The sequence below is a fragment of the Eschrichtius robustus genome, chromosome 10, assembly GCF_028021215.1.
Source record: "Eschrichtius robustus isolate mEscRob2 chromosome 10, mEscRob2.pri, whole genome shotgun sequence".
In the NCBI taxonomy this organism is placed as follows: Eukaryota; Metazoa; Chordata; class Mammalia; order Artiodactyla; family Eschrichtiidae; genus Eschrichtius; species Eschrichtius robustus.
The window spans coordinates 22,305,815-22,330,723 of NC_090833.1; the positions used below are offsets into that span (position 1 = coordinate 22,305,815).

The 24,909-nt window shown below is 36.5% G+C and overlaps 1 protein-coding gene across 5 annotated transcripts in view; it reads left to right on the forward strand.

Moving 5' to 3' along the window:
* ECPAS (Ecm29 proteasome adaptor and scaffold) overlaps nucleotides 1-24,909 on the forward strand; it is a 98,515-nt gene that overhangs the window by 21,380 nt on the left and 52,226 nt on the right. For all 5 annotated transcript variants that reach the window (XM_068553826.1, XM_068553825.1, XM_068553827.1 and 2 more), the window contains 6 exons: nucleotides 5,615-5,745; nucleotides 14,657-14,773; nucleotides 15,617-15,735; nucleotides 16,893-17,042; nucleotides 19,994-20,162; nucleotides 22,784-22,923. In XM_068553826.1, coding sequence (XP_068409927.1) covers nucleotides 5,615-5,745; nucleotides 14,657-14,773; nucleotides 15,617-15,735; nucleotides 16,893-17,042; nucleotides 19,994-20,162; nucleotides 22,784-22,923 — 826 coding nt within the window. The remainder of the gene's footprint in view (nucleotides 1-5,614; nucleotides 5,746-14,656; nucleotides 14,774-15,616; nucleotides 15,736-16,892; nucleotides 17,043-19,993; nucleotides 20,163-22,783; nucleotides 22,924-24,909) is intronic.

Sequence of the window (24,909 nt, forward strand, 5' to 3'; positions counted from 1 at the left end):
CCATAAAAGGATAAAAAGCAAAATGAGCAAAGGGAAAAGGCACATGAGGTGGAGTCTGGAGGAAACCAGGTGCAAGCTGCCGAGAGTCCTCTCCCAGTTGGGGCACATGGGACATGCTTAATTCCTTCAGCAATGAGTTTTGACAACACGTGTGAAATGTTGTCTACCGGGGATATTCTTTAGAGACTCGTTACCGAGGGTTTTTATTTGGTGCTGGTCACATTGGCACCTTCTGCCTAACACGTACTAGAATTCTAGATTCTCAAGAGGAAAGCACGGTTGAGCATAAAGCATATTGTTTGCACAAACAGTTCAGGCACAGCGAGTAACTCTCATCAGCTCTGGGAATGGTGGGAACCCTCCTGAAATCCAAGTCTCCAGATGGCAGCCAAGGACCAGCCTTGGCAAACAAAGCCTTGTAAGGATAGCAGTCTCAGGCCTGCTGTGTTAACTCTTCTCTGCAGAATATAATATTTTTTATAATCTTAGAGTTAAAAAGGCATTTCTAAGCATGACTAGAAACTCAGAAGCCATAAAACAAAGGAATGGTAAATTTATGTTTAAAAAACTTAGATATGAAAAGAAAGAATGTGCTATAGAGTCACAAGGCATACTAGGAAAAACGTATTTTAATGTATGGAAGAACAGGGGGTAGTTTTTTCAATATTGTATAAAAGCTTTTAGAAGTCAGCAACTCAAAAGAATAAAATAATTTGCTGAAGAAGATATGTCAAATGACCAATAAGGGACTTCCCTGGTGGTGCAGTGGTTAAGAATCCACCTGCCAATGCAGGGGACACGAGTTCGAGCCCTGGTCCAGGAAGATCCCACATGCCGCGGAGCAGCTAAGCCCATGCACTACAACTACTGAGCCTGCGCTCTAGAGCCCGCGAGCCACAACTGCTGAGCCCGAGTGCCACAACTACTGAAGCCCGCGCGCCCTAGAGCCTGTGCTCTGCAACAAGAGAAGCCACCGCAATGAGAGACCCGTGCACTGCAACGAAGAGTAGCCCTCGCTCTCCGCAACTAGAGAAAGCCTGCGCACAGCAACGAAGACCCAACACAGCCATAAATAAACAAACAAACAAACTTTACCTCAGTAATAGAAGATATAAAACAACAGTGAGATTTTTTTAAATTTATCATATTCAGCTAAGGTTGATTACTTACAATCTTTGTAAGATTGATTACTCATTGTAGGAGTGAGTATAGGGAAATTGGTACTTACATATACTGCTGGTGGTATAAATGAGCACAGCCTTTTTGAAGGACATTTTTCCAAAATCTCTTAAACTTGACGCTCGTACCCTTTAACTCAGCAGTTTCATTTCTAGGGTTTTAGCTTACAGAAACCCATACAAGTGCACAGATACAGATGGATAAGGATGTTCTTTGTTTTTTATTTTATTTTATTTTTTTTAACACCTTTTTTTTTGACATCTTTATTGGAGTATAGTTGTTTTACAGTGGTGTGTTAATTTCTGCTGTATAACAAAGTGAATCAGCTATACATATACATATATCCCCATATCTAAGGATGTTCTTTGGAGCGTCGTTTGTGGTACTGTAAATCTGATAATAGCACAAATAGTTAAATAAATCATACTACTTCTATAGACATAGTTGCCATTATCAATTAGATCTTTATTTAGTGCTATGCAAAGATATTTAAGATTTTATACATATCCACACTTTTTTTTTTTTAGTGTAATTCTTTGGGTATTAAAACCTGACCTGAATGGATATGAGGTTCTTTATAATCTTTGACTATCCCACTTAGTGTGAGCATCCATATGTCTTATTGCAGTAATCTGGATGTGTTTAATTATAGGCACTGCCCTAGAACACACAGGGTGGATAGGGTTATTTGAAATACACAGCATATACACTTTATTTTAATTCAAAAATCTGAAAAGTCCTGAGACATCTATTGCTTCAAGGGTTTTAGATAATGTGTTTGTGTTAACGAAAAGGAAAAAAAAGGCAAATTGTAAAATAGTATGTGTCATATTCCAGTTTTTAGGTTAAAATAATGTTAGTGTATGAATAGGAAAAAATAGTTCAGAATATATTCCCCACATTTAACAGTGATTATCTGAGGTTATAGTGATGTCTTTAATTTTCTTGTAAGCGAAATTAACTCAATATGAGTTTGAATAAGAGGAATAACATCAAAATTGTGGAGAGGGTGGAACTTGCCCCTGACTCTAAAGTAATGTTTGTCATACCTCAGATACTTTGGTGATGACCTGGAGGATCTCAGTTCCTACAACTAAACACTGAGTCCTCGTGAAAGGTGAACTTGAGTTTTAGATTCCTTTTGAATTTTCAGAACTTTTGGTTACATCCCTTCTTGTTTCTGAATAGACATGTTTGGGGGCAAAGGCCTAATTTGGATTGTCACTTTCACGGGGCTGAGTTTCCAGGGTTGAGGGTAAAGGCACAGGGTTCACCTTTCTGTGCCGTTAACAGCAGGATTCAGGCACCATACTGTTGCTAAATCTTTGCCCATATTTTGCTAACTTTGGTAGGCTGAAAAAGTTAGTGGTTGATTATATCTGCACTTTTATTTACATTTCTTTTCATAAAGTTTGAACGTGTTTGATGATCGTTTATTTAAAGCATAGATGTTTATCAGAATGACGCAGCAGTGTTACATTGATCTCCTCCTTTGCCTCTTCCTTGGGTATGCTTGACCTGTTTGACAAGGACCCCCGTGTGATGTTTGGTGCCCTTTCTTTCCATTCCCACATTCCCATCATAAACAATTTTACTGTGTTGAGGATGTTATCTTTTCCTTTCTAGTGAGGGAGAGTAGAAAGTGTTAGGTGCTATGCTGGGGATACATAGGAAGCACCCAAATGATTGTATGAAAAATGAGAAGGACCAGATACCACCTGTTTTTTTTAAGCCTTTGGCACAGATTTTGCAGGTTAGTTTGTTATGAAGAATTTCACTTTTGGCCTTCTTCCACAGAACAGTTCTTCTAAGTTTCTGTAGCCAAAATCTGTAGGCAGTTTCCACTGCCTAAGATCTATAAGGTGCTGGGGCAGAGACTCCTTACCTGTTACTTCCATGGATGTTGTGGATTGAATCCACTGTTCCTAAGAGCTCCTTTTTATAGCAGCATTCAACTGTTAGCAAATAGAAGCATTTGGTCTGATAATCTCAAAGTCAGCCTTCCTGCCTTTCCTCCCTTCCTTCCCTTATTATTAATTTTAAAAGCTAAACTCAAGACTTTATTTGGATTTCATCAGTTTTTCCGTTAATGTCCTCTTTCTGTTCTGGGATCCAGTCCAGGGCACCACACTGCATTTAGATGTCCTGTCTCCCCAGACTCCTCTAGTCTGTGACAATTTCTTAGTCTTTCTTTTTTTTTTTTTTTTTTTTTCTTCACTATCTTGAAAGTCTTGAGCAATACTGGCCAGGTAGCCTGTAGAATGTATTTTAACTTGGTGTTTCTGTTGGTTTGTTGTTTTACTCATGAGTAGATGAGGGTTATGAGTTTTTGGAAGGAATACCACAGAGGTGAAATGCCTTTCTTGTCATGTTAGCGACCCTGATACCACATGGCATCGCTTGGTTACAACAGTGTTTATCAGGTGTCGCCACTGTAAAGTTAACATTTTCCTCTTTCCCTCTTCTGTTCTTTGGAAGCAAGTCACTAAATCTAGTTTACCCTCAAGGGGTGGGTAGAGGCACGAATTAAGCTCTACCTCCTGTAGGGGGAGGTATCTACATAATTATTTGGAATTCTGTAAGAAAGACTTGTCTCTTTTCCCCAGTGCGTTTAATCATTCAGTCATTTATTTATATCATGGAGTCATGTAAATTTATTTTATACTTTGGGTTAGAATCCATTACTATGTTATTTATTTTGTTCCTCAAATTTGTTCCAGCCTTGGCCATAATGGAGCTCTTTCAGGGTGGTTCCTGCATCCCTTTGACTTATCAGGCCCTGTTCCCTTTCTGGCCCTACAGGATGCTTCAGGTTCATCTTGTTTTTTCCCTGCCTCAGCCCTAGAATCAGCCATTTCCCCAAGAGTCTGGCTCCTTTTACTGGAGAATGGTGTTTAAAAACCCAAGATCCGGGTGCTGGGTGTGCTTGTTGCCACTAGGTTGTGCCAGGTTGTGACTGCTTCTAGGCTCCCTCTGGAGATACATATCTATATCTATGTATCTATATATGTGTATATATATCTCTTCCTGTAAAAAATTATTATGGAAATTTCAAGCATATACAGAAGTACAAATTCTCAGTATCTATCACATAACTCGAACAGTTATCAGCTAGTGACCAATCTTGGTTTCACTTATATGGCCCCTCCCCATTCCTCACCCCAGCACCCCCAATTATTTATTTATTTTAAAATGAGGACCTGAATGAGGCCATGACTTTATTTTTATTTTAGTTTCTGAAATAATTATATATATTTAAGGTGTACAATGTGATAATTTGATACACATATACATAATGAAATGATTACTTCAGTCAAGCTGATTAAGATGTCTTTTTCTCACAGTTGCCTTTTTTCTTTTGTGAGAACATCTGAAATTTACTCTCTTAGCAGATTTCCAGTACACCTCTGATTATTTGATGTAAATCTAAGTAACTGTTATTTCACCTGTAGATATTTTAGTCTTTATCTCTGAAAAAAAGGACCCCTTTAAATAAATTTTTTTGTTTTTTATTTTTAAATTTTAAAATTAAGGTATAATAGATACAGTAGAAAGTATGAAAGGATAGAGCTTGTGAATTTTTATAAATGTATATAGCTGTGTAATCATCACTCAGATTGAGATGCAGGACATTTCCAGCTCCTTAGAATGCTCCCTAATCACTTACGGATAATTTTTGTAAGAACCTCTAAAAAACAAACATAACCACAATACCATTGTAACACCTAAAAAATTAACAATAATTAAGAAAAATCAAGTATCCAGTCATTTGCCGTTGGTAGGTTCCCCTTTCACCTCAGCACTCTCCCCTCCCCTGCAATGTATTGATTGAAGAGACAGAAGCTCTGAGTGTGTTAGTTGCTTGTTCTGTAGTTGCCTGGGTTTTGCTGAGAGCGTCTCTTTGGTGTTAATATGTTTCTCAGTGGCTTTCTTGGTGGAAATTTGTCTCTCACATTCTGGTTGGCTAATTCCAACAGTAATGGGCAGTGATTCTGTCTTTGAAGACATTTCATCAGTAAGATGGTTTCCCCAAAGATATAATATTATCCCGGTATCTGATTAAAGTTCTCCTGCATGGCTCTGCTAGCTAGGTCTAGGTGATTTCTTCAAAGCTTTTGTATCTTTTCTGGTATCCACATCCTTTAGAAAAACTGAATAACCTTGTATATAGGAGAGAAATTTGTTATTCTTGTCTTTGTTTTCCTCTCTTCTAGAGGTTAAATGACCAGGACAGTTGTAAGACAGTATAATTAGCTAGTAAACCTTTTTAGTGTTGTTTCATTGCTGTGTCAAAATCATCTGCATACAGGGCTAGCTATGGTTAAAGTTCTGGCTGAAGGATCTGCAGTATAGAAAAAAGGATTAAGCTATAAAAGTGATTAGTCTTAGTTCTGTTTGATTTGCTAAGTTCTCCTTTTCTCTTTTTATATTGTAGATCAGCTTGAACGAGTCTTTTTACGACTTGGCCATGCTGAAACAGATGAACAATTACAGAATATTATATCTAAATTCCTTCCTCCTGTTTTGCTCAAGCTGTCCAGCACCCAAGAAGGAGTACGTAAAAAGGTAAGCATGCTGGGACAGTTGGGGGAATTAAATAGTGAATAAATGGATGTATTTTATGAAGTGAGTTTTCTGTTCCCATTATTGAAATCTAGCTTCATGATCCCAATTAGGCCTTTCAAAATGGACAGTAAGTCTAGGACCAGCTTCCATGATTTAAAAGTACCTTTTGTATGCTTAGCACAGCTGCATTTAGCTCCAGCTGTACACTTGGCATCAGTACTGGATGACATAATTGAGATAATTATTCTGGAATGTATGGAGGTCTGATCTAAAATCTATGCCCTTGAGTCCAATATGAAAGTCAGGTGGTAATGGGTCAAAAATATTCTTTGATCATTGGCTGACTGTGAATATGGCCTTAATTAAAAGTAAGCAAAAGAAATGTTTTTAAAAGCAAGATACTGTTGTATAGCTCCTATTTTAGAATTTTTTGAAGAACTGTTAGTAAAAGCTGGGTAACTGTCAAATCAAGATTTTCTTTTTTAACCTAATGTTCTACATGGGACATTTGGACGCTTCACCTTTAAAATATTCATTTGTCTTCTCGTGTATTTATACTAGACCTTTGGGTTTTTGAGCTATCATCAGGTTTCAATCCTTGAGCCACTGTAATTGATTGGCCGTGACCTTCCCGGAGGTCTGCCCTGAGAGGGATTCTGAGGGCTGATTTGAGTTCAGTGGAGAAAGAGTATCTTTAAGAATGTCTGTTTTGGGCTTCCCTGGTGGCGCGGTGGTTGAGAATCTGCCTGCTAATGCAGGGGACACGGGTTCGAGCCCTGGTCTGGGAGGATCCCACGTGCCGCGGAGCGGCTGGGCCCGTGCGCCACAACTACTGAGCCTGCGCGTCTGGAGCCTGTGCTCCGCAACAAGAGAGACCGCGATAGTGAGAGCCCCGTGCACCGCCATGAAGAGTGGCCCCCGCTTGCCACAACTAGAGAAAGCCCTCGCACAGAAACAAAGACCCAACACAGCCATAAAATAAATAAATAAATAAATAATTTAAAAAAAAAATGTCTGTTTTGTTTACAGGAAGGAATAGGGCATTCTTGTCATGTATTTGACATGCCTGTTGTTAATACTGCTTTGCTAAGATAGATAACGTGTTTGATCACGTCATTCTCCTATTTAAAACTCTTCTATGGTCTTTTCTTACCCTAAGAATAACTAGGTATAAAAGGCCTTCATGAGTTGGTTTCTGTTTCCTTATTTAGCTTCATCAATCTCATCATTTATTTGGCAAATATTTACTGGGTACCTTCTATATGCCAGGTGTTAGGGATACGTTGGTGAAGGAAAGAAACGTCTACTTGGGGAGACGAGTATTAAACAATAAGGCAAAGAGTATAGAGTTAAAATGGCAATAAATGCTAAGATGGAAAAGGATTGTATGAAAGAATATATTGGGGGACTCGATTTAAATTTAAGTATAAGGTGTAAGGGAGGTGTGTAGGAAGTAGCCAGGCATAGAGATGGGGAGACCACTAAAGGCAGAGAAGGCCCTGTGCAGAGATTCTGAGCTGGAACTGAGTGTAAAGCCTTCAGGGAGCTGAAGAAGGCCACAGAGATGCACCCTGTGCACCAGAGGAAGAGTGATAGGAGTTCAGGCATGGGGATTCCAGTGGCAGCCATTTGAAAGGGTATTGGTGGTAGTGACATAATCATTCTGGCTGTGGGGTGGAGAAAGACTTGCAGTGGAAAAAAGGGGAGTAAACAGAAGGAAGTTTTTGCATTAGTCCAGGCTTCTAGGCTGAGTATTTTCATTAGGGTTGTTTTTTTTTTTTAAACTTATTTACTTAGGAGTTTTATGTTTCCTTGTATTTTATCTTTAGTAGAAAATCATTCATCTCTAATCATCTACTTTATATGTTCAGTTGTATATTATTCACGTCTATCATACTATTATTCTTAATATTCTGTAACCATTCAAGTGGAGAAATTCCATTCTTGTTTCTAATTTTTTTGTTACTACCAAAGGTTTGCTTTTTTTAATGGACCAATTTAAAAGGAAAAAGAGCTTTTATATTAATTTTTTCAAGTGTATTTTTCTTCTATTTTTACTCACATTATTCCTTTTTATGTTTTCCTTTGGTGTGTTTTTCTCACATAAGATTTCAGTTTGTAAAGTACGTAATGGTAAAGGTCATTATGTGCCAGGAAAAATGCTAATCACCTAAATACTCACAAGATTATGTGAGGTGTAGGTGTTATTTCCATTTTATAGATGAAGCTGAGGCTTGGAATGATTAAGTGACTTCATTAAGGTGAGATAACAGAAAAACAGAACTGAAAACGACCTCAGTTTCCGGATTTCTCTTTGATTACTATTTTGGTTATGCCCCATAGTTACACTGGTGAGCAGTATTAGGTTATTTTATTTTTGACCTAATAATTAGTTGATAAGAACATTGTTTTTCGTTTCAAAATAGTGTAAAATTTGTCTGGTTTTACTGCATTCTGATTTGAAACCACAGTGAGCAAATGTTCTAGTCTTTTAAAGCATATTATTTCTGATGTTCATAAAAACTATTCATAAGATTAAAAAAATATTTCCTATTGGTGGAATATGGAGCTCAGTGTGTGGATAGGCCACTCAACACTGTGCTCTCGTTTCTCAAGAAACCTGTCTTCCAGTACTGTTGTAAATTAACAGTGAATTACAATCTCCTGCTGCTGTTGTAGTTTTTCTGATTTTCCTTTTAGTTTTAATAATTTCACCTTGATGTGTTTTTTTTTTAAAAATGTCCTTTTTTTTTTTTTTTTAACATCTGTCTTGGAGTATAATTGCTTTACAATGGTGTGTTAGTTGCTGCTGTGTAACAAAGTGAATCAGCTATCTGCATACATATATCTGCATATCCCCTCCCTCTTGCGCCTCCTTGATGTGTTTTGATGCACAAGTTTAAGATCTTGTGTTTCTTAGTAATTTGTATTATATTACATACTTTTCTTATCTTTCAAATCTCATTTAAGATTTCTTTCCCCAATACCTCTATCGTGTAAGACTAGTATTGTAGCCAGTGTTTTCCTTTGGTGTAAGTTAGATTGAGGAATCTTTGCCCCAGCCAGCAGTCTTAACCTTATTTACTTTAGCTGCATATCTTCATCAATATAATTGAGAAGTCACATTTTTTTTGAGGTTTGGATTGAGGGCATGTACATCAGTTGTTCCGGTTATTAACCTTTCTCATCACTTGATCTGTTCTCATTCTCTCCATCTCTCCCTCTTCTCCCTTCCCTCCTCTTCCTGCCACACATTTTCTGTTTAAGAGTTTGATAACCTATATTCTGTTTTAATATAATGATTAATCAAGCAATTCTATCCACATTCTTAACATTTCAATCATTAATTTGTCTCTAAGTAAACAAGATATTTTACTCAGTTACCATCAAGTAAATTATTTTAACTTGTTCAGATTTCTTCCTTCTCCCCGTACCCTTATATTTCTTACTAGAAATAGTAATTACCTTCTTATTTCGTTTTTCTTCTTTTTTTCATTTATATTTATTTTTATTTTTCATGTTGTCCTTTATTTATCTATTTATTTTTTAAACATCTTTATTGGAGTATAATTGCTTTACAATGGTGTGTTAGTTTCTGCTTTATAACAAAGTGAATCAGCTATACATTTATATATATCCCCATATTTCTTATTTCTTTTTATTTCTTACTAGGTTGTTCCCTAGAAATTTTCCTTTGATTTTCTTCTCATATTCCAAATAATGCTGACTTTGATCTATTGGTGAATTTTTCTAACCTTTTTACAAAAAGCTTGAAGGAAATATACAAAAATGTGTTTACTTTGAGTGATGAGTTGTACAGATGATTTTTAAAAAACAACTTTGAATCCCATGGAATATTATGCAACTACTACAAAGAATGAGTTAGGTCTAAATTAAAAAGCTTATATATTTTTAACTGGAAACAAAGCGGACTCTGTGCTAACGTGAATGATATATAGCTCATTTTTGTAAAAAGTAAACAAGTAAAATCTAAAGATATAGCTATTGGGAATCAGCAGCATAGCACAGAGAGATCAGCTCAGTGCTTTGTGATGACCTAGAGGGTTGGGATAGGGAGGATGGGAGGGAGGCTTAAGAAGAAGGGGATATGGGGACATATGTATGCATGTGGCTGATTCACTTTGTTGTACAGCAGAAACTAACACAGTATTGTGAAGCAATTATACTCCAATAAAGATCTATTAAAAAAAAATAAAGATGTAAATATGTTTGTAGAAGTTTTTGTGGATACAGAGAAAGATGTGAAGATGAACACCAAAATATTAATACTGGTGTCTTCAAGTGGCTATGAATGGACTAGGGAAAAGGGATAATTATGATTTTTCACTTAATTTATTGTAATAAATGTGTTTTTCTATTATAATTTTAAAAAGCAAGAAAATAGAATAAAGTAATAGAGATATAATCATTGTGAACTTGTATATTTAATTTATATTGTAAAATACTAATTTTGTTTGCTTTTTTTACATATCAGATTTCTCTTGGTAAAGGGGTTTTGTTGTTAAGTAAGTTTGAAAACTTCTGGAATAAGGGAAAAGAGATCTAACAGCTGAGACACCTGTTTACATTCTAAGCAGTATGCTAGACTCTGACATATCCTTCCATTTAATCCTCATAGTAGCCTGTGAAATGTTATCATTTGATTTCTGCAAATGGGGGAAAGTGATTCAGAAAATGATAGTAGTGCAAAGCGTTAAATGCCTATGTGGACATTGTCTCAGTTCATTACAACTCATTTAACAACTCTGTGGGGTATAGGTGCTCATTTTATTCCCATTTTATCTAGGAAGAAACTGAGGCTCAGAGAAGTTAAATAACTTGCTTTGTATCACATGACTAACAAGGGACTTTACACATGCGAGATAATTCCAAGACTAAATGATTTCTGCCAGGCTTTGCCTTCACGTGATGGCAAACATGTTCATTCTTTTTTTTTTTTTTAAACTTTTTTTTTGGGTTTGTTTATTTATTTATTTATTTATTTATTTATTTATTTATTTATTTATGGCTGTGTTGGGTCTTCGTTTCTGTGCGAGGGCTTTCTCTAGTTGTGGCAAGTGGGGGCCACTCTTCATCGCGGTGCGCGGGCCTCTCACTATCGCGGCCTCTCTTGTTGCGGAGCACAGGCTCCAGACGCGCAGGCTCAGTAACTGTGGCTCACGGGCCTAGTTGCTCCGCGGCATGTGGGATCTTCCCAGACCAGGGCTCGAACCCGTGTCTCCTGCATTGGCAGGCAGATTCTCAACCACTGCGCCACCAGGGAAGCCCCAAACATGTTCATTCTTTAGCTTATGTATGAAAGTGAATTCAGTACATGAAGGGTCAGTGAATGAAAGTTGAGGATAAAAGAATGTCTGAAAGCAATAACATAATTTTGCCTGCATGTTATTTTGACTCCTGGTAGTAGGCTTGATGTGTGTTTCCTTTTATTTGTTTTGAAGTATAGATACTTGGTCAGACTTTTATTTACTTTGAAATATAGCTACCTGGTCAGACTTTCATGATTTGTACAGTCCTGTACTCATACTAATACCTCTTGCAAATAGAACCAATATGATAATTGGAGTTCTGGTTATTATATAATTGTTAATAAAACAAAGGATATAGATATTGATCACAAATCTAGAATGCAGTTACAATTATTAGACCATTTTTTACCATATAAAATAAGACTGTCATGTGAAAGCAGAGTATTTTTTAATAAAAGCTTACATATAAATAATTTCAGTATGTAAAATTTTGTAGTCAATGACACTAGGGATTAATTTAGTATTGACTTTGAGTTATGTAATTTTAGGGCTCCTGACTGTCAGTTTCATAATGTTTGTTAGGCTTAAGCAGGATACCCGTAAAGTAGCTGATAATTTGTGGATAAATTGGGTGAAAGAGAAATAAGTTTTATTTTTTATTTATTTATTATTTGGCTGCCCCGTGTGGCTTGTGGGATCTTAGTTCTCCGACCAGGGATCGGCCACTGGCCCATGGCAGTGAAAGCGCCGAGTCTTAACCACTGGACTGCCAGGGAATTCCCAAGAGAAATAAGTTTTAGACTTCTGCTGTTATATCACTATTTTAAGGAAAATGAGATATCTTATGTAGAATTCTATTTTACAGCGAACCTTGTATATTCTGACTTCTTAGAATAGGTAAAAATTAAAAACTGACCACTGCTGGTGGGAGTGTAAATTAGTATAACCACTTTGGAAAACTGTTTGGAAATATTCTAAGGCTTATCATATGTATACTTCATGACCAAGCATTTCCAGTCCTGGGTTTGTATACAACAGAAGTGTGTATACATGTGCACCAAAAGACATAGCTAAGAATGTTCATAGCATTATTCATAATGGTCCAAACTGGAAACAATCTTATATCTATCATGATATAGGAGAATGGATAAATTCTGGTTTTTTCCTAGAGCAGTGAAAGTGAACAACAACGTGGATGAATCTCAGATATAATATAGAATGAAAAACACATGAGTTCATCCTATTTGTTCCATTTATATAAACTTAAATATGGTGTTAGAAGTCAGGAAGAGGGGTTAGTGAGTGGGGTGCAGGGCCTTTGTACTTCTGGTGGTTACAAAGGTGTGTTTACTTTGTGAACATTTATTAAGCCATACATTCTCAATTTTGCACTTCAGCTATATGTTATACTTCAATTAAAAAGTTTACTAATGAGTAAATGAATATAAATGAATGAGTAATAAGGGGAACTGATAGGGACAAAATACTATATACCCGAGGCTGGTAATTCTGTAGGCTTACTGACAGAGGTTAACTGTTGTCAGTTTAGCTGGGAGAAGGACTGGTTCAGCGGATTTCTTAATTTTTATGGGTTTATAGAGGATTGCAGGCAGTGGGTAACCAAATTTAGGAAATGAGTCAATATTTAAGGTGATAATATTGCTAGAAGAAAATTAAGTAGTTAATCTACTTAAAATTTAAAAAATTGTCATAAAAAAGAAAGTATGTAATTGTGGGCATGATTGTCTACCACCATCAATAATGATTTTCCATAGGATCCTTCTAGTAATCAGCCTAGCTTAGATCATCAGAAGAGGGCTGTTTCCTTTAGCCTGGCTCCTCCTGATTTTTTCCCCTGTCATCCAGCTGAATCACAGGTCTGGACAGGCAGGAGGCTGGGTGAGGTATGTGTGGTCATGCAAGTTTCTAGGTCTTTGTAATGTATCAGGGCTCCCAAGGGTGTCTCACAGTGACAGACACTTTAGCTGAATTAAGCTCAACTGTCAGTGTCTGATAAGGTTAAAAATATGGATTCTGGAGTCAGATCTTGACTATGCCACTTGCTGGCTCAGTAACCTTGGACAAGTTAACTTCACTTCCTGAGCCTCTGCTTCCTCACGGGTAAAATGGGAACGACAATAGCAGCTCTCCAGTTGTTGTGAGAATCAGATGAGATAAGGAATGCAAAGAGCTGTCCTGCGTGGAAACTGCTCAATAAATGTCAGCTATTTTACGATTCTTCTTATCACTCATTTAACAAACATTGATTTTTAGATTTGTTGTTATTTTTAAAATTCACTTATTTCGTGATTGCTGTAGATAACTTTGAACTTTTGCTGTTGCTGTGAACATCCCTACAGCTCTCCTTAATACTTGCTTTGAAGCTAGAGCTCAAATTTCAGAAGTGATGGAGAATAGTGTAAGCCTGGCCCTCTGGAATAGTCACTTTAAATTCTTGAGTCTTTAGGTGAGGCTTTCTACAAATCTTATATCTCAATGCTCCTTTCTTAGCAAGATAATCCCACTTTTATTGTAAGCTTGGGGTCATTTGACGTAAACCTCTGTAGCTTCCTTTCCACCCATGGGTATTGTTGACTTGTTGACCTCTATTTCTGTCTTTTCCCACTTAAAGGAGAGGAAGCTTGATATTACTTACTTAAAACTTTTTAGTAGAATCCGGTGATCTTCAAAATAAAGTAAAAATTTCTCAGCATTTTACCCAAATCCTTTTGTAATCTAGGTCCTGCTTTTATCTCTTACCACTCTTTGTTTTAGTCAGATGCAGTGCACCGTGTTCTTTTAGACCTCTTATACCTTCTTATAACTGATCTTCTGCTTGGAATTTCATCTGCTCTTTGGGACTTAGTTTCCTGTCAGTTCCTCCCGGAAGTCCTCCTTGATCTTAGTAGATACTTTTTCTTCCTGAAACTCTCAGTACCTTGTATATTTCTCTTGCAGTAGTGTTCATGTTGTATTTTAGTTAGTTTGGGCTGCTATAACAGTATACCACAGACTGGATGACATAAACAGCATTTGTTTCTCACAATGTTGGAGGCTGGAAGTCCGAGATCAGAGTGCCAGCATGGTCAGGCTCTTCGTCGGGAACTTTTCATGGTGTACGGAGGGCTGTCTTCTTGCTTTATCCTCGGACGGCAGAGAGAGGAAGAACTCTGATACTTTCATCCCCTTTGAAGGGCACCCATCCCATCGTGGGCACCCCACCTCCCGACCTCCTCCAAACCTGTTTACCTCCCAAAGCCGTCACAGTGGGGTTTAGGGCTTTAAAACGTGAATTTTGGGAGACACAGACATTCAGTCTGTAGCATGGTGTGTTGCTATCGTTTGTTCACAGGTCTTCTGGGGGACTGTGCCTCAGTGTAGGCCCATCTGGAATCTCAAGTTTAATCAACTAAAGGACATTGTAAAAATAAATTCACTACTAAAAATCTGGTGCATGGATTCTTGGGGATAGCATTTTGGAACAAGATTCTAATAGTGTATACTCCCTTTCTGGGATGTCAAATTTACCTCCTTTAAGAGAACAAAGTAGCTACTATTCATTAAAATAAGTAATATCTGAGAAATGAATTCGTTTTTAAGATATGATCAATAATTTCAGTTCATATCTTCCTGTATTTTAGGTAATGGAACTGTTGGTCCATCTGAATAAGCGTATAAAAAGCCGCCCCAAGATACAGCTCCCAGTAGAGACACTCTTGGTTCAGTACCAGGACCCTGCTGCAGTTTCCTTTGTCACAGTGAGTGTTATCTTGGAATATTTTCTGACTTACAGTAAGTTTTCTTTCATAACATTTATTAGATGTCGTCAGTTTATTGGCCAGCCTAGAATTTCACCTTAGACTAAATGAAACATGAGGTGTTTTTCTTCAAAAGGACACACTGTTTTTCCACTGGGTATTGATCTGGAGGAAATGGTAGGAACAGGATAATGTATGGCCGTTTACACAGGGCAAAGGAATGTTGGTGTAATGACTTGTCAGGTATGTTGATTTACAAAAGAATGATTGATTCTTGGTAAAAGATTATGAGAGGTCAGTCTGAATTAGAAAGGGAAGGTTATTTTAGTAATTGACCAGTTGGGAAATGGCAGCCTAGGATTTAACATGGGGTCTTCTCTTAGCTTGAAAGGATTAATGTAACAAACTGGGAGAGCTGATACTGATGTGTAGTATGTAGGTTTAGGTAAGTCAAATGATTACTTTTTTCTTTTCAGTGAAAAGTAATTGCACATATGAGTACTTTATTTTCTCCCCAGCTTTATTGAGGCATAACTGACAAATAGAATTGTATACATTTAAAGTGTACAATGTGATGATTTGATATACGTATAAGTGCTTTAGACTAGATCATGCTCTCTCATATGAAGCCCATCTTAAAAGTAAGCATTTTGAGTAAGTGGGGCTGGAGTTCTTCCTGAGATATACTAGTTGGTCAAGCTGTAATAAACAGGTGATAAACATGAGGAAGGAGGATTCAATTTCTTTATTGTAACAAAGCTGCCTAGGTTATTAGTCATGTGTTTTTGTTGAAATCCTAGAGTATTTCTTTCATACTTACTTGAGTTTCTCTTGTTGCATTAGAATTTTACTATAATTTATGTTAAGATGGGCTATCCTCGCCTACCAGTGGAAAAACAATGTGAGCTGGCTCCTACACTTCTTACTGCCATGGAAGGGAAGCCTCAGCCCCAGCAGGACAGGTATGCTTTCCTCAGTTACCTTATTGCCCACCTCTGAGAGTCAACAGCTGCCATTCAAAAATAGATCCACACATTTGGTTTCACTTGGGCAAATACAAAGGCTTGAGTTGAGCTCTTTGAGTTGACAGTTCTGTGTTACCTCAACATTACTGTTTTGTTAATTTTATAAATTATAAAATTTCTTGTGAGCATATCAAAAAATGTGTAGAACTAACATTTTTCTCAATCTAAATGCATTTTTATTTCGGTTAGTTATTTTGAAGCAACTGATTTTCTGTGATTGCAAAAATTTGAGGTCTAATATGCTTTTCATCAGACATTTCTGTCTTGGAGGATATAAAGTTTCAGAGCAGTTTTCTTAAGGAACTAATTACTCGTTTGTATTAATATGGGAATTGGAGAGGTGAAAAGGAATATCATCCTTAGTTTCTAGGCTTAGCTCAAAACTTCTGTATCCTACCTAGCCCTGTTGTGGTGACAACCATGAAAAGAAGCTGTGGAGGAAAGATGGATTTAAATCATGTTTTCACTTCACTTTTTAGAGCATAAACATTTTTAAAAGATTGTAATACAGATATTTACAAGTAAAATTAATAGACATTGTAAACACTTTGAAATTTTCATGTTTTAATAGCAACAGGTATAGTGAAAGAAGAAAAGAATCTGTGTTACTTAAATTCACACAGTGGAAATTTAATATTGTATTCCAAATATTGACCTGATTGATGTTTAATTTCTTTAGATTTAGAATGACTTTATTTTTAATTAAATGTGGAAAGGAAAAAAATGATTGACAGGACATGTTATAAGTTGAACTTTACCTAAGGTTTAATATTAAATCTCTTGTGGTAATAGATATTAACACTGAGCCCATATTATGTACATTTTTCTCAGGTGTTTTTAGTGATGAGCCAGATTGGCTAAATGTCACTTATTACTCAATATCCTGAGCGTTTAATAAGAAAGAAATAAGAATGAAATCTAGGCCACTCCCTAGATTAGGACTTTGTAAATTAGTGGTATTGAAAATGAATGGCCCTTGGTACAATTGCTACTTTTTGTTATGTGATTTTTATTTTTTTGGTTTTGTCTGTTATTTGCATGTATAAAAAACCTTATTTTTTAAATAGTTGCAATAAATGTAATTGTTTTTTCAGCTTAATGCATCTTTTAATACCAACCCTTTTTCACATGAAATACCCTGTTGAATCATCAAAATCAGCTTCTCCGTTTAACCTTGCTGAGAAACCAAAGACTGTGCAGCTGCTTTTGGACTTCATGCTCGATGTCCTTTTGATGCCTTATGGGTAAGTAAAAAAAAATAAAAACAAAACAAAGCAACCTTGTTCTTGATTGCTTTTACTGTGTGCAGTCGAGTACTCTTTTCAGTGATTCAACTTCCTCTTGAAAATGAGTGTCTCAGGTTTGCTTTGCTGCAGCCCTGACCTCTTCTGAACTCCAGCCCCGCTGCTTACTGACCTTATGGGTGTGGAGCTGCTGCTCTGCTTTCAGACTTGGCCCGTCCAAGCTGAAATCAGGCTTCCCAGTAAACATAGTTTCTCTCCTTTAACTACCATCAGTGCTGTGATGATTCTCTTAGCCTTGTAGGCGCTCAGTTATAAATTGCCTCTAGCTTTCTCTTCCTCGTTGCTGCGGTATCAGTTCCGTAAGACCTCCTTCCTCTGCCTCCCTGTGTCCTGGAACCATTCCCACTGCTGCCATCTAGTTTCGGCTCTTTTCAGCTCTTTTCATGACTTTCTCACCAGCTGCTCTTCTTCAAAACTTTCTACACTGCCACAGAGTTTCCTGATTTTTAAAACACAGATTTTATCAGGTGACACCTTAAAATCCCTGGGCTGTTATTTTCCAGTCATTACATGCACTCATGCATTTCATGTACTCTGTATCTCCTTGCCTGTCTACATTTTAAGAGAAGACAGTTTTCTCTGCTTAGAATGGTTCCCCATCAAGAAAGAAAGGAAGAAGGAAAGAAAGAAAACAACAGGAAACGACAGCCAGGAAAACCACTTTGAAAAAGCCTCACAAACTAACTTAGAGGCCAGTTCTGTTGTCTCTGACTAAATCCCTGCCCTAGGCACAGGACTCTTCGTTGTCCTCATAAGGCTAAGCACCCATCTGAAGTGCCAGTTTGTGCTTTTATTGCGTTGTTGGCTTATCCCATCCTAATAGATTGGGAGCTCTTTGAAGTCAGGAGCTGTTTACTCTAGCTCTGGTTCCTGGCGTAGTGCCCACGTTGTCATCTGCTTCCAGCCTGCTCCTTTTCTAGGTTGTCCTGCTGCCAGAGATATTCTTCTAATGTATTGCTTTCATTACATTTCTTCCCTGACCAAAAATGCAGTATACAGTATGAGCATGGCATGGGGGGCTCCACATCACCTGTCCCTCCATCCAGCCACGAGAGTTCACGCTGTACGATTTCTTTCCTCTCCTTTTTGCTCTCCTCCCACTCCTCTAATTTGGCAGCTTTATTTTCTGCACCTTCCACTACCTCTGTCATATCATTTCTTACTTCCCTGCAGTTTCTTTGTCATCTGATGACATATCATATGCTGTTGCACGTGTTGTGTTGTTATTGTCTCAACTTGCTCCAGATGGCAGACACTCAGTCTTACACCTCCTGGTGTTCCTCTGTCTTGTGCTTAGGATGGTGTTTTGCGTGATGTTAGCTGTTCAGTAGTTATTAATTGATTTACGTACTGCTGCCAGTCTTGCTATAACTGAGAAATAAATGAAAACCTCCTTTTATAGTTGTTGAATCAGGAGGCAGCCAGAATTGGCAGGTGATGATGGCTTTAGTAATTTAACTTTGAAATCCAAATTTAACTTAGGCACACAATGTACCCAAGCCAGTAGTTCCTCACATTTTTCTTACCAGTGAGAATTTGCCTTGTTTATATAAAAATATTAAAATGATTCTTTAACAGGTTTTTTAAAAAAAAATTAGATGAATTTAGAAATGGAACAAATATGGTATATAGTAATGTAGAATAATCTACTGTGCCATTAGGCTTCAGGTGTTTTCTTTAATTTTTATTATAACGGGTATTTTATTTTAATAACCAGTCTGGTAATTTGTCAGCATAGAATTTTAGAGTTCAGAGGGACTTGAATTAATATTCATATCAAAATTTTCATTTTGTAGATGAGGAATGCTAGTTTAATTGGTTCAAAATGAATTTATCAGAAATCTTATTTTTAATCTATAGAAGCTAAAAAAGAAATGGGATGATAAATTAATAACTAGCTGCAAAGCTGTATGCTTTGAACATATAATGGAAAAAGCTGGTCCTTATTATGATTTTTTTTCCTCTTTGGATCCTTTTGAATTTTTTCATTTTTGGGGTGTATGTGCTTGTATGGTAAGTGGTTTGGAGGTTTCAGTGAGTTTTCTTTTTCTATTTTTTAAAAATAAATTTATTTTATTTGTTTATTTTTGGCTGTGTTGTGTCTTCGTCGCTGCGCGCGGGCTTTCTCTAGTTGCAGTGAGCGGGGACTACTCTTCGTTGCGGTGCGCGGGCTTCTCATTGCCGTGGCTTCTCTTGTTGTGGAGCACAGGCTCTAGGCACGTGGGCTTCAGTAGTTGTGGCACACGGGCTCAGTAGTTGTGGCTCGTGGGCTCTAGAGCGCAGGCTCAGTAGTTGTGATGCGTGGGCTTAGTTGCTCCGTGGCATGTGGGGTCTTCCCGGACCAGGGCTCGGACCCATGTCCCCTGCATTGGCAGGCGTGTTCTTAACCACTGCGCCACCAGGGAAGCCCTCAGTGGGTTTTCTAATGCAGAAATATAAGGAGTTCAAGGAGAATTGAACAGAAATGGGAAGGACTATAAATATTCTCTGCTTTGGGTATAAAACAATAGTTCCCCCTCCACCCCATTACAGTCAGTAAACCTTTGTCTGTATTTGTCAACTAAAAACTCAAAATGTAGTGGGTCCATAGTGGCTTTTAGAACAATTATTTATAGATTAAGAGTGAACATAATATTTATATTCATTGTTGGTAACTGTTACAGTTCATTTGTAACCAAGTTGAGCAGATGTACTCTAATGGTTAATTTGCTGAAGATGTAGATACCTTTTTTAGATAGCTCTAAAATTTTTCTTTATGATAAAATTTTAATTTCAAGTGTTTATTCTTCTAACAAAATTCTGTGGGAGGAAAGTATATAATTGAATGTGCTATATATATGCGTGTGTTTGTATGTGTTTATGGAGAGGTTAAATTCCTATTTCCTTTCCAGATATGTGTTAAATGAATCCCAGAGTCGCCAAAATTCATCTTCAGCACAGGGTTCTTCTTCAAATAGTGGGGGAGGTTCTGGAATACCACAGCCTCCCCCAGGAATGAGCTTTTATGCAGCTAAACGAGTTATTGGAGATAACCCATGGACACCTGAACAGTTGGAACAGGTATCACACACTGCTTGTTCATACGGAGCTTAACCCTGCACACTTGCCCCTTTGAGGTCCGTGGAAGCATGTGTCACATAATTCCAGCGTATTCAGGCTCTCTAATGAAATACGATTGATGTAATGTGTTCTCGTCATCATGTCATTTATTGGTTAAAGCCCCAGGGAAAGGGAGGAGTGGGAAATGCTCTTTAGTTTTTCTAATACTGCTTACATATTTCAAGTATAAAATATAGCTCATTTATAAATTAAGTAACTTCTTTCATTTTAGTTTTTAATTACAGGTTTAATAATTATCGAGCTGCTTTGGTGCAGTTGAAATACAATTTATCTCACATTATTTAGCTTTTTAGGGCTGTACGTTTTGTGTAAAGTGAGGAACAAGTGACCATATGGGGGAAAAGCATGACGCCCTTTTATATTTCTTCCTGGGAATTGAAAAATTGGCATTAAGAATTTTATTCTGGATTTAAACAGGACACAGATGTTCTCTGAGCAGCTTTTAAAAAAGACTGGTGCTCTACAGAGAAGGTGCCTCACTGTGTCTGTGTCATCAGGCACCTCAGGGAAGAACAGATGAGATCAGTATGTAATTATTTTGGAATTCAAGCAACATGGGTTAGTCTTCCAATCCTTCCTTTATCTCTCCATGGCAGTCTAAATGATTTGATCCTTTTCTTTTTGGCAGTGTAAGCGATCACTGATCAAAACAGTGTTCCCAGGAAAGGGAAAAAGGCAAGTGGGCATTCTTGCCACTCAACAAATTTATAGAATGATTTGTTCAGCAAGGGCTCTATTTGATTAGATTAACATCTTCGTGTTTTGTAGATCTTTTTTCTTCTTAAACCATGATGTAAGTAAGAAAGAAGGGTAAATAGTAACAGAAGCTACTCTTTATTGAGTGTGATCTATGTGACAGGCACTATACTGAGTACTTTGAATACATTATCTCATTTAATCCTCACAGCAACCTGACAAGGTATAGAAATTGTTAGTTCCATTTTGTAAAAGGAATTGAGGTTTTGAGATTCACCACAGTCTCACTCCTAGTAGTAGGCTTTGAATCTAGGTCTGTCTGAGGGCTAAAGCTATAAGTGCTGGAGAATCATTGTTAACATTATAAATTGTAATCTTAACATTAGTCATTATTTGCTGATTTCTAAGGGCTTCTGTATGCCTTTTGTCAATTTCATGATCTAGTGTTGAACAGTTTAGTTTCAAGGATGAAAGCTGTTTTCCTCTAATTTTTAAATATCTCTTTTTTTACATTTTTTTCTTTCAGATAAGACAGCTTTTATTTTTTTCAAATGATAAAGTTAGTGATAATGTAAATGTTCAAGTAATATAGAACATTATAACGAGAAATTTAAAATTACCTGGAATCCTGCCACCCTAGTTTGTCATTCACCTACAGCCTGCTCTGTGTACATGTGTGTGTACACAAATGTAATTTTACACAATACATTTTTACGTATCACATAACACACTATTTGAACTTCATTTTTTTCATTTAATAGTATATCAGGTTTTTAAATAATGTCCTTTTTAATGTCTGTATTAAATGTAATTATGTGTAAACCACATAATATGTTTTAAACTATTCTCCTATTGCTGGACATGAGTATTGTTCTCAGTTTCCTTTGCACACTTTTTTGTGTATATCTTTGTGTAGTTGACTCCCATAACTGTGGGTGCGGTAAATGCTTGCATCTTCTCTCTTGTAGCTCTTGTTGCAGGTCAGTTGTGTTGAACATGGGGAGGGAAGGCAGGCATTTTTATGATCCTTTTTAATTGCATCCTTTGTCATTTAGTTATTGTAAACTTTATCAGTCCTAATTCATATACATGAGAACTATCACGTAACTGATTCTTAAAGGTAAAGTTTCATTTTTCAGGTATATTTATCCTAAATAGAGTTATTTGTATTGAAATTCATAGCTCCTTCACATTGCATGAAGTTCTAAGCAGAATCTCTCTTCAGTCTGTGTTTCATTTTAGCCAGTTAGACTGAATACTGTTTGATTAGAATTTCACTTGCATTTGCAGTTCTTGCATATGTTTGAAATCATGTTTTTTTCAGTATGTAAGAATACTGAGGACAGAATTAGTATGTTAACAATAGATTAGAACTTCATGGACTGTGAGTTTAGTTCTTTTCGAACTGTCAAAACAGTCCATGGAGTACTTTACTTCTGATGTACCCCACTTCTACCTGGAGGCTCCAGATTTGGACTTCAGTTCAAGGCTTCATCATTTTAGAGAGGCTGTTAACCTAAGTAGGAAGGCTTCGTATCATAATGGCCTTGGAGTCCGAGACTTGGGTTTGGATTGTGCCTTCATCATTTACTAACTGTGTCTTAATCTCTTCAGCCTTGCCTCAGTTTCCTTATCAGAAACATAGGTATAATGATACTCATCTCACAGATTGTGAGAGTTAAATGAAATCATGAATATATATGGTTTAGTATAGTCCCAGGCACATTGTAAGCCTAAATAGGAGTGGCTGCTGTTGTTCTATTAATCTTTGGTTTATGAGCTTACTGATATGTGAAACAGATGTTTTAGGTTGGTGGTCTTGGTTTCTCTGATCAGTGGTTTTCCTTCCCTTCATTTATCTACAGTGCAAATTGGGTATAGTGAAATTCATAGAAGCTGAGCAGGTGCCTGAGCTCGAAGCTGTTCTCCACCTGGTGATTGCTTCTAGTGACACACGCCACAGTGTAGCCACAGCAGCGGACCTGGAGTTGAAAAGCAAGCAAAGGTAAACTGCTTCCCTTTTAAACTTTCGAAATTAAAAAGAGGCTAGATTTCTAAAAGCTTGCTCAGCACATATTTGTTCTTTTCAGGTTTTGTGTAGTGAGACATTCAGTTTATGAGATTGTGAAATATACCTAATTTGTATGAAAGACAGTTTGCTAAAGAGCAGAATTCTGTATAAGACAAAGAAGAAAAGCTGTTTGGAGAAGTAGTTTAAAATTGGAATGGGTTAGGATTATAACTGTAAGAGTTGAAACCTTTGTCTAGGTAAGTGAACTTAAAGAACTGATGTTAAGAAAAATGTCAAAACCTGGAAGTTATTCATTTTTGATTTTTCCTCTATCTCAAATTATTTGAGATGGCTTTTAATAAAGGATATGTAGGTATTATGGTTAATATGAAAATCAGGTCCCCTGAAAAGAGGTGTTGAATAGATCTTAATTTATACAGGAGGAAATACATATAGTAAATAGGCTCATAGAAAATATTGTGTTTAAGAAATCAAATCATGCACAATAAAACAGTGGTATGCCAATTTGTACCCATTGGTAAATAAAATTGTGCAACAGTTGATTACTCCATTTAAGTTTCTGTTGAAACTGCTATTCTTATACCCTGTTGATTGACACTGTAAGTTGAAATAATTTTTGGAAAGCAGTTTGTAGTAGGTAATGAATCATAAAAATATTTACAATCTTTTATCTGAATCTTTTGGGCATTTATCCTAAGAGAATCATTCAAAAGAAGAAGAATATTATATTTAGAAAAATGTTACAGATTCATTCATTATACCATTTCCTGTAGTTGTTCAAAAAAAAGGAAACAAATTCAGATTTCCACAATAGGTAAATAGTTAAATAAATAATGTGACCTATTTGGAATATTATATATCTGCCCAAATGATTATAAAAATAATAAAGCAACATGTAAATTGCCTCCAAGTAATGGCAAATGAATAAAGCATAGTACAAAATGATATATGTACTGATTTTAATAAATGACATGTGCAAAGACTGGAGAATACATGAAAAATTGAAGATACTTCATTAAAAAAATCAAATTATGGAATAGTTCTTTTTTGAATTTATTTTAATGCTCAATGTAGTTAACAAAATGGGATATCTCTAGGTCCATCCACGTTGTTGCAAATGGCATTATTTCATTCTTTTTTATGGCTGAGTAATATTCCATTGTATATATGTACCACATCTTCTTTACCCATTCATCTGTTGATGGACATTTAGGTTGTTTCCATATCTTGGCTGTTGTGAATAGTGCTGCTATGCACATTGGGGTGCATATATCTTTTTGTATTATTGTTTTGTTGGGATATATGCCCAGCAGTGAGATTGCTGGATCTTTTTAGTTTTTTGAGGAACCTCCATTCTGTTTTCCAAAAAATCTTCCTTTAAAACTTCTCATTGTGTTTGAACTGACTCCATTCTTTACACCATACAGTAGATTGGATTGTTGGAACTATAAATGTGGTGCTCAGTTATTCTAATTAGTTTTGGTTTTGTCTATTAAAATAATTGTATTTTCCAAAAAATAGCATAACATTGTTAAGAGGTAAAAAGTGAGTTGAGAACAATATGTAGATATCCCATTTTGTTAAATAAAAGTGTCTCTTCAAATGATACGTCTGTTTCTTTATCTACCTGCCGTGCCCATCCAACTATTTTACATGCATAGGAAAGAAGTCTAGAAAAAGATAGACAAAAGTTAGTGGTTACTGAAAAGGAATAGAGAGGGTTATGGTGCAGATTATAAGGAATTTTATTTTCTGTATTATTCATTTCTGAATTTTCACAAGCATGTAATCAGAAAACTAAAACTAGAAAGGTGGCAAGAGGAAAAGTAGAAGAAACAGTGAAAATTATCCTTATTAGTTAATCACTATTAAGTTTTTAGTTTGTTTTACTAAAGTGTGTGTGTGTTTTGTCACAAATTGCTAAACCTGAAGTATTTATAGGAAGGAAACAAAGATGGA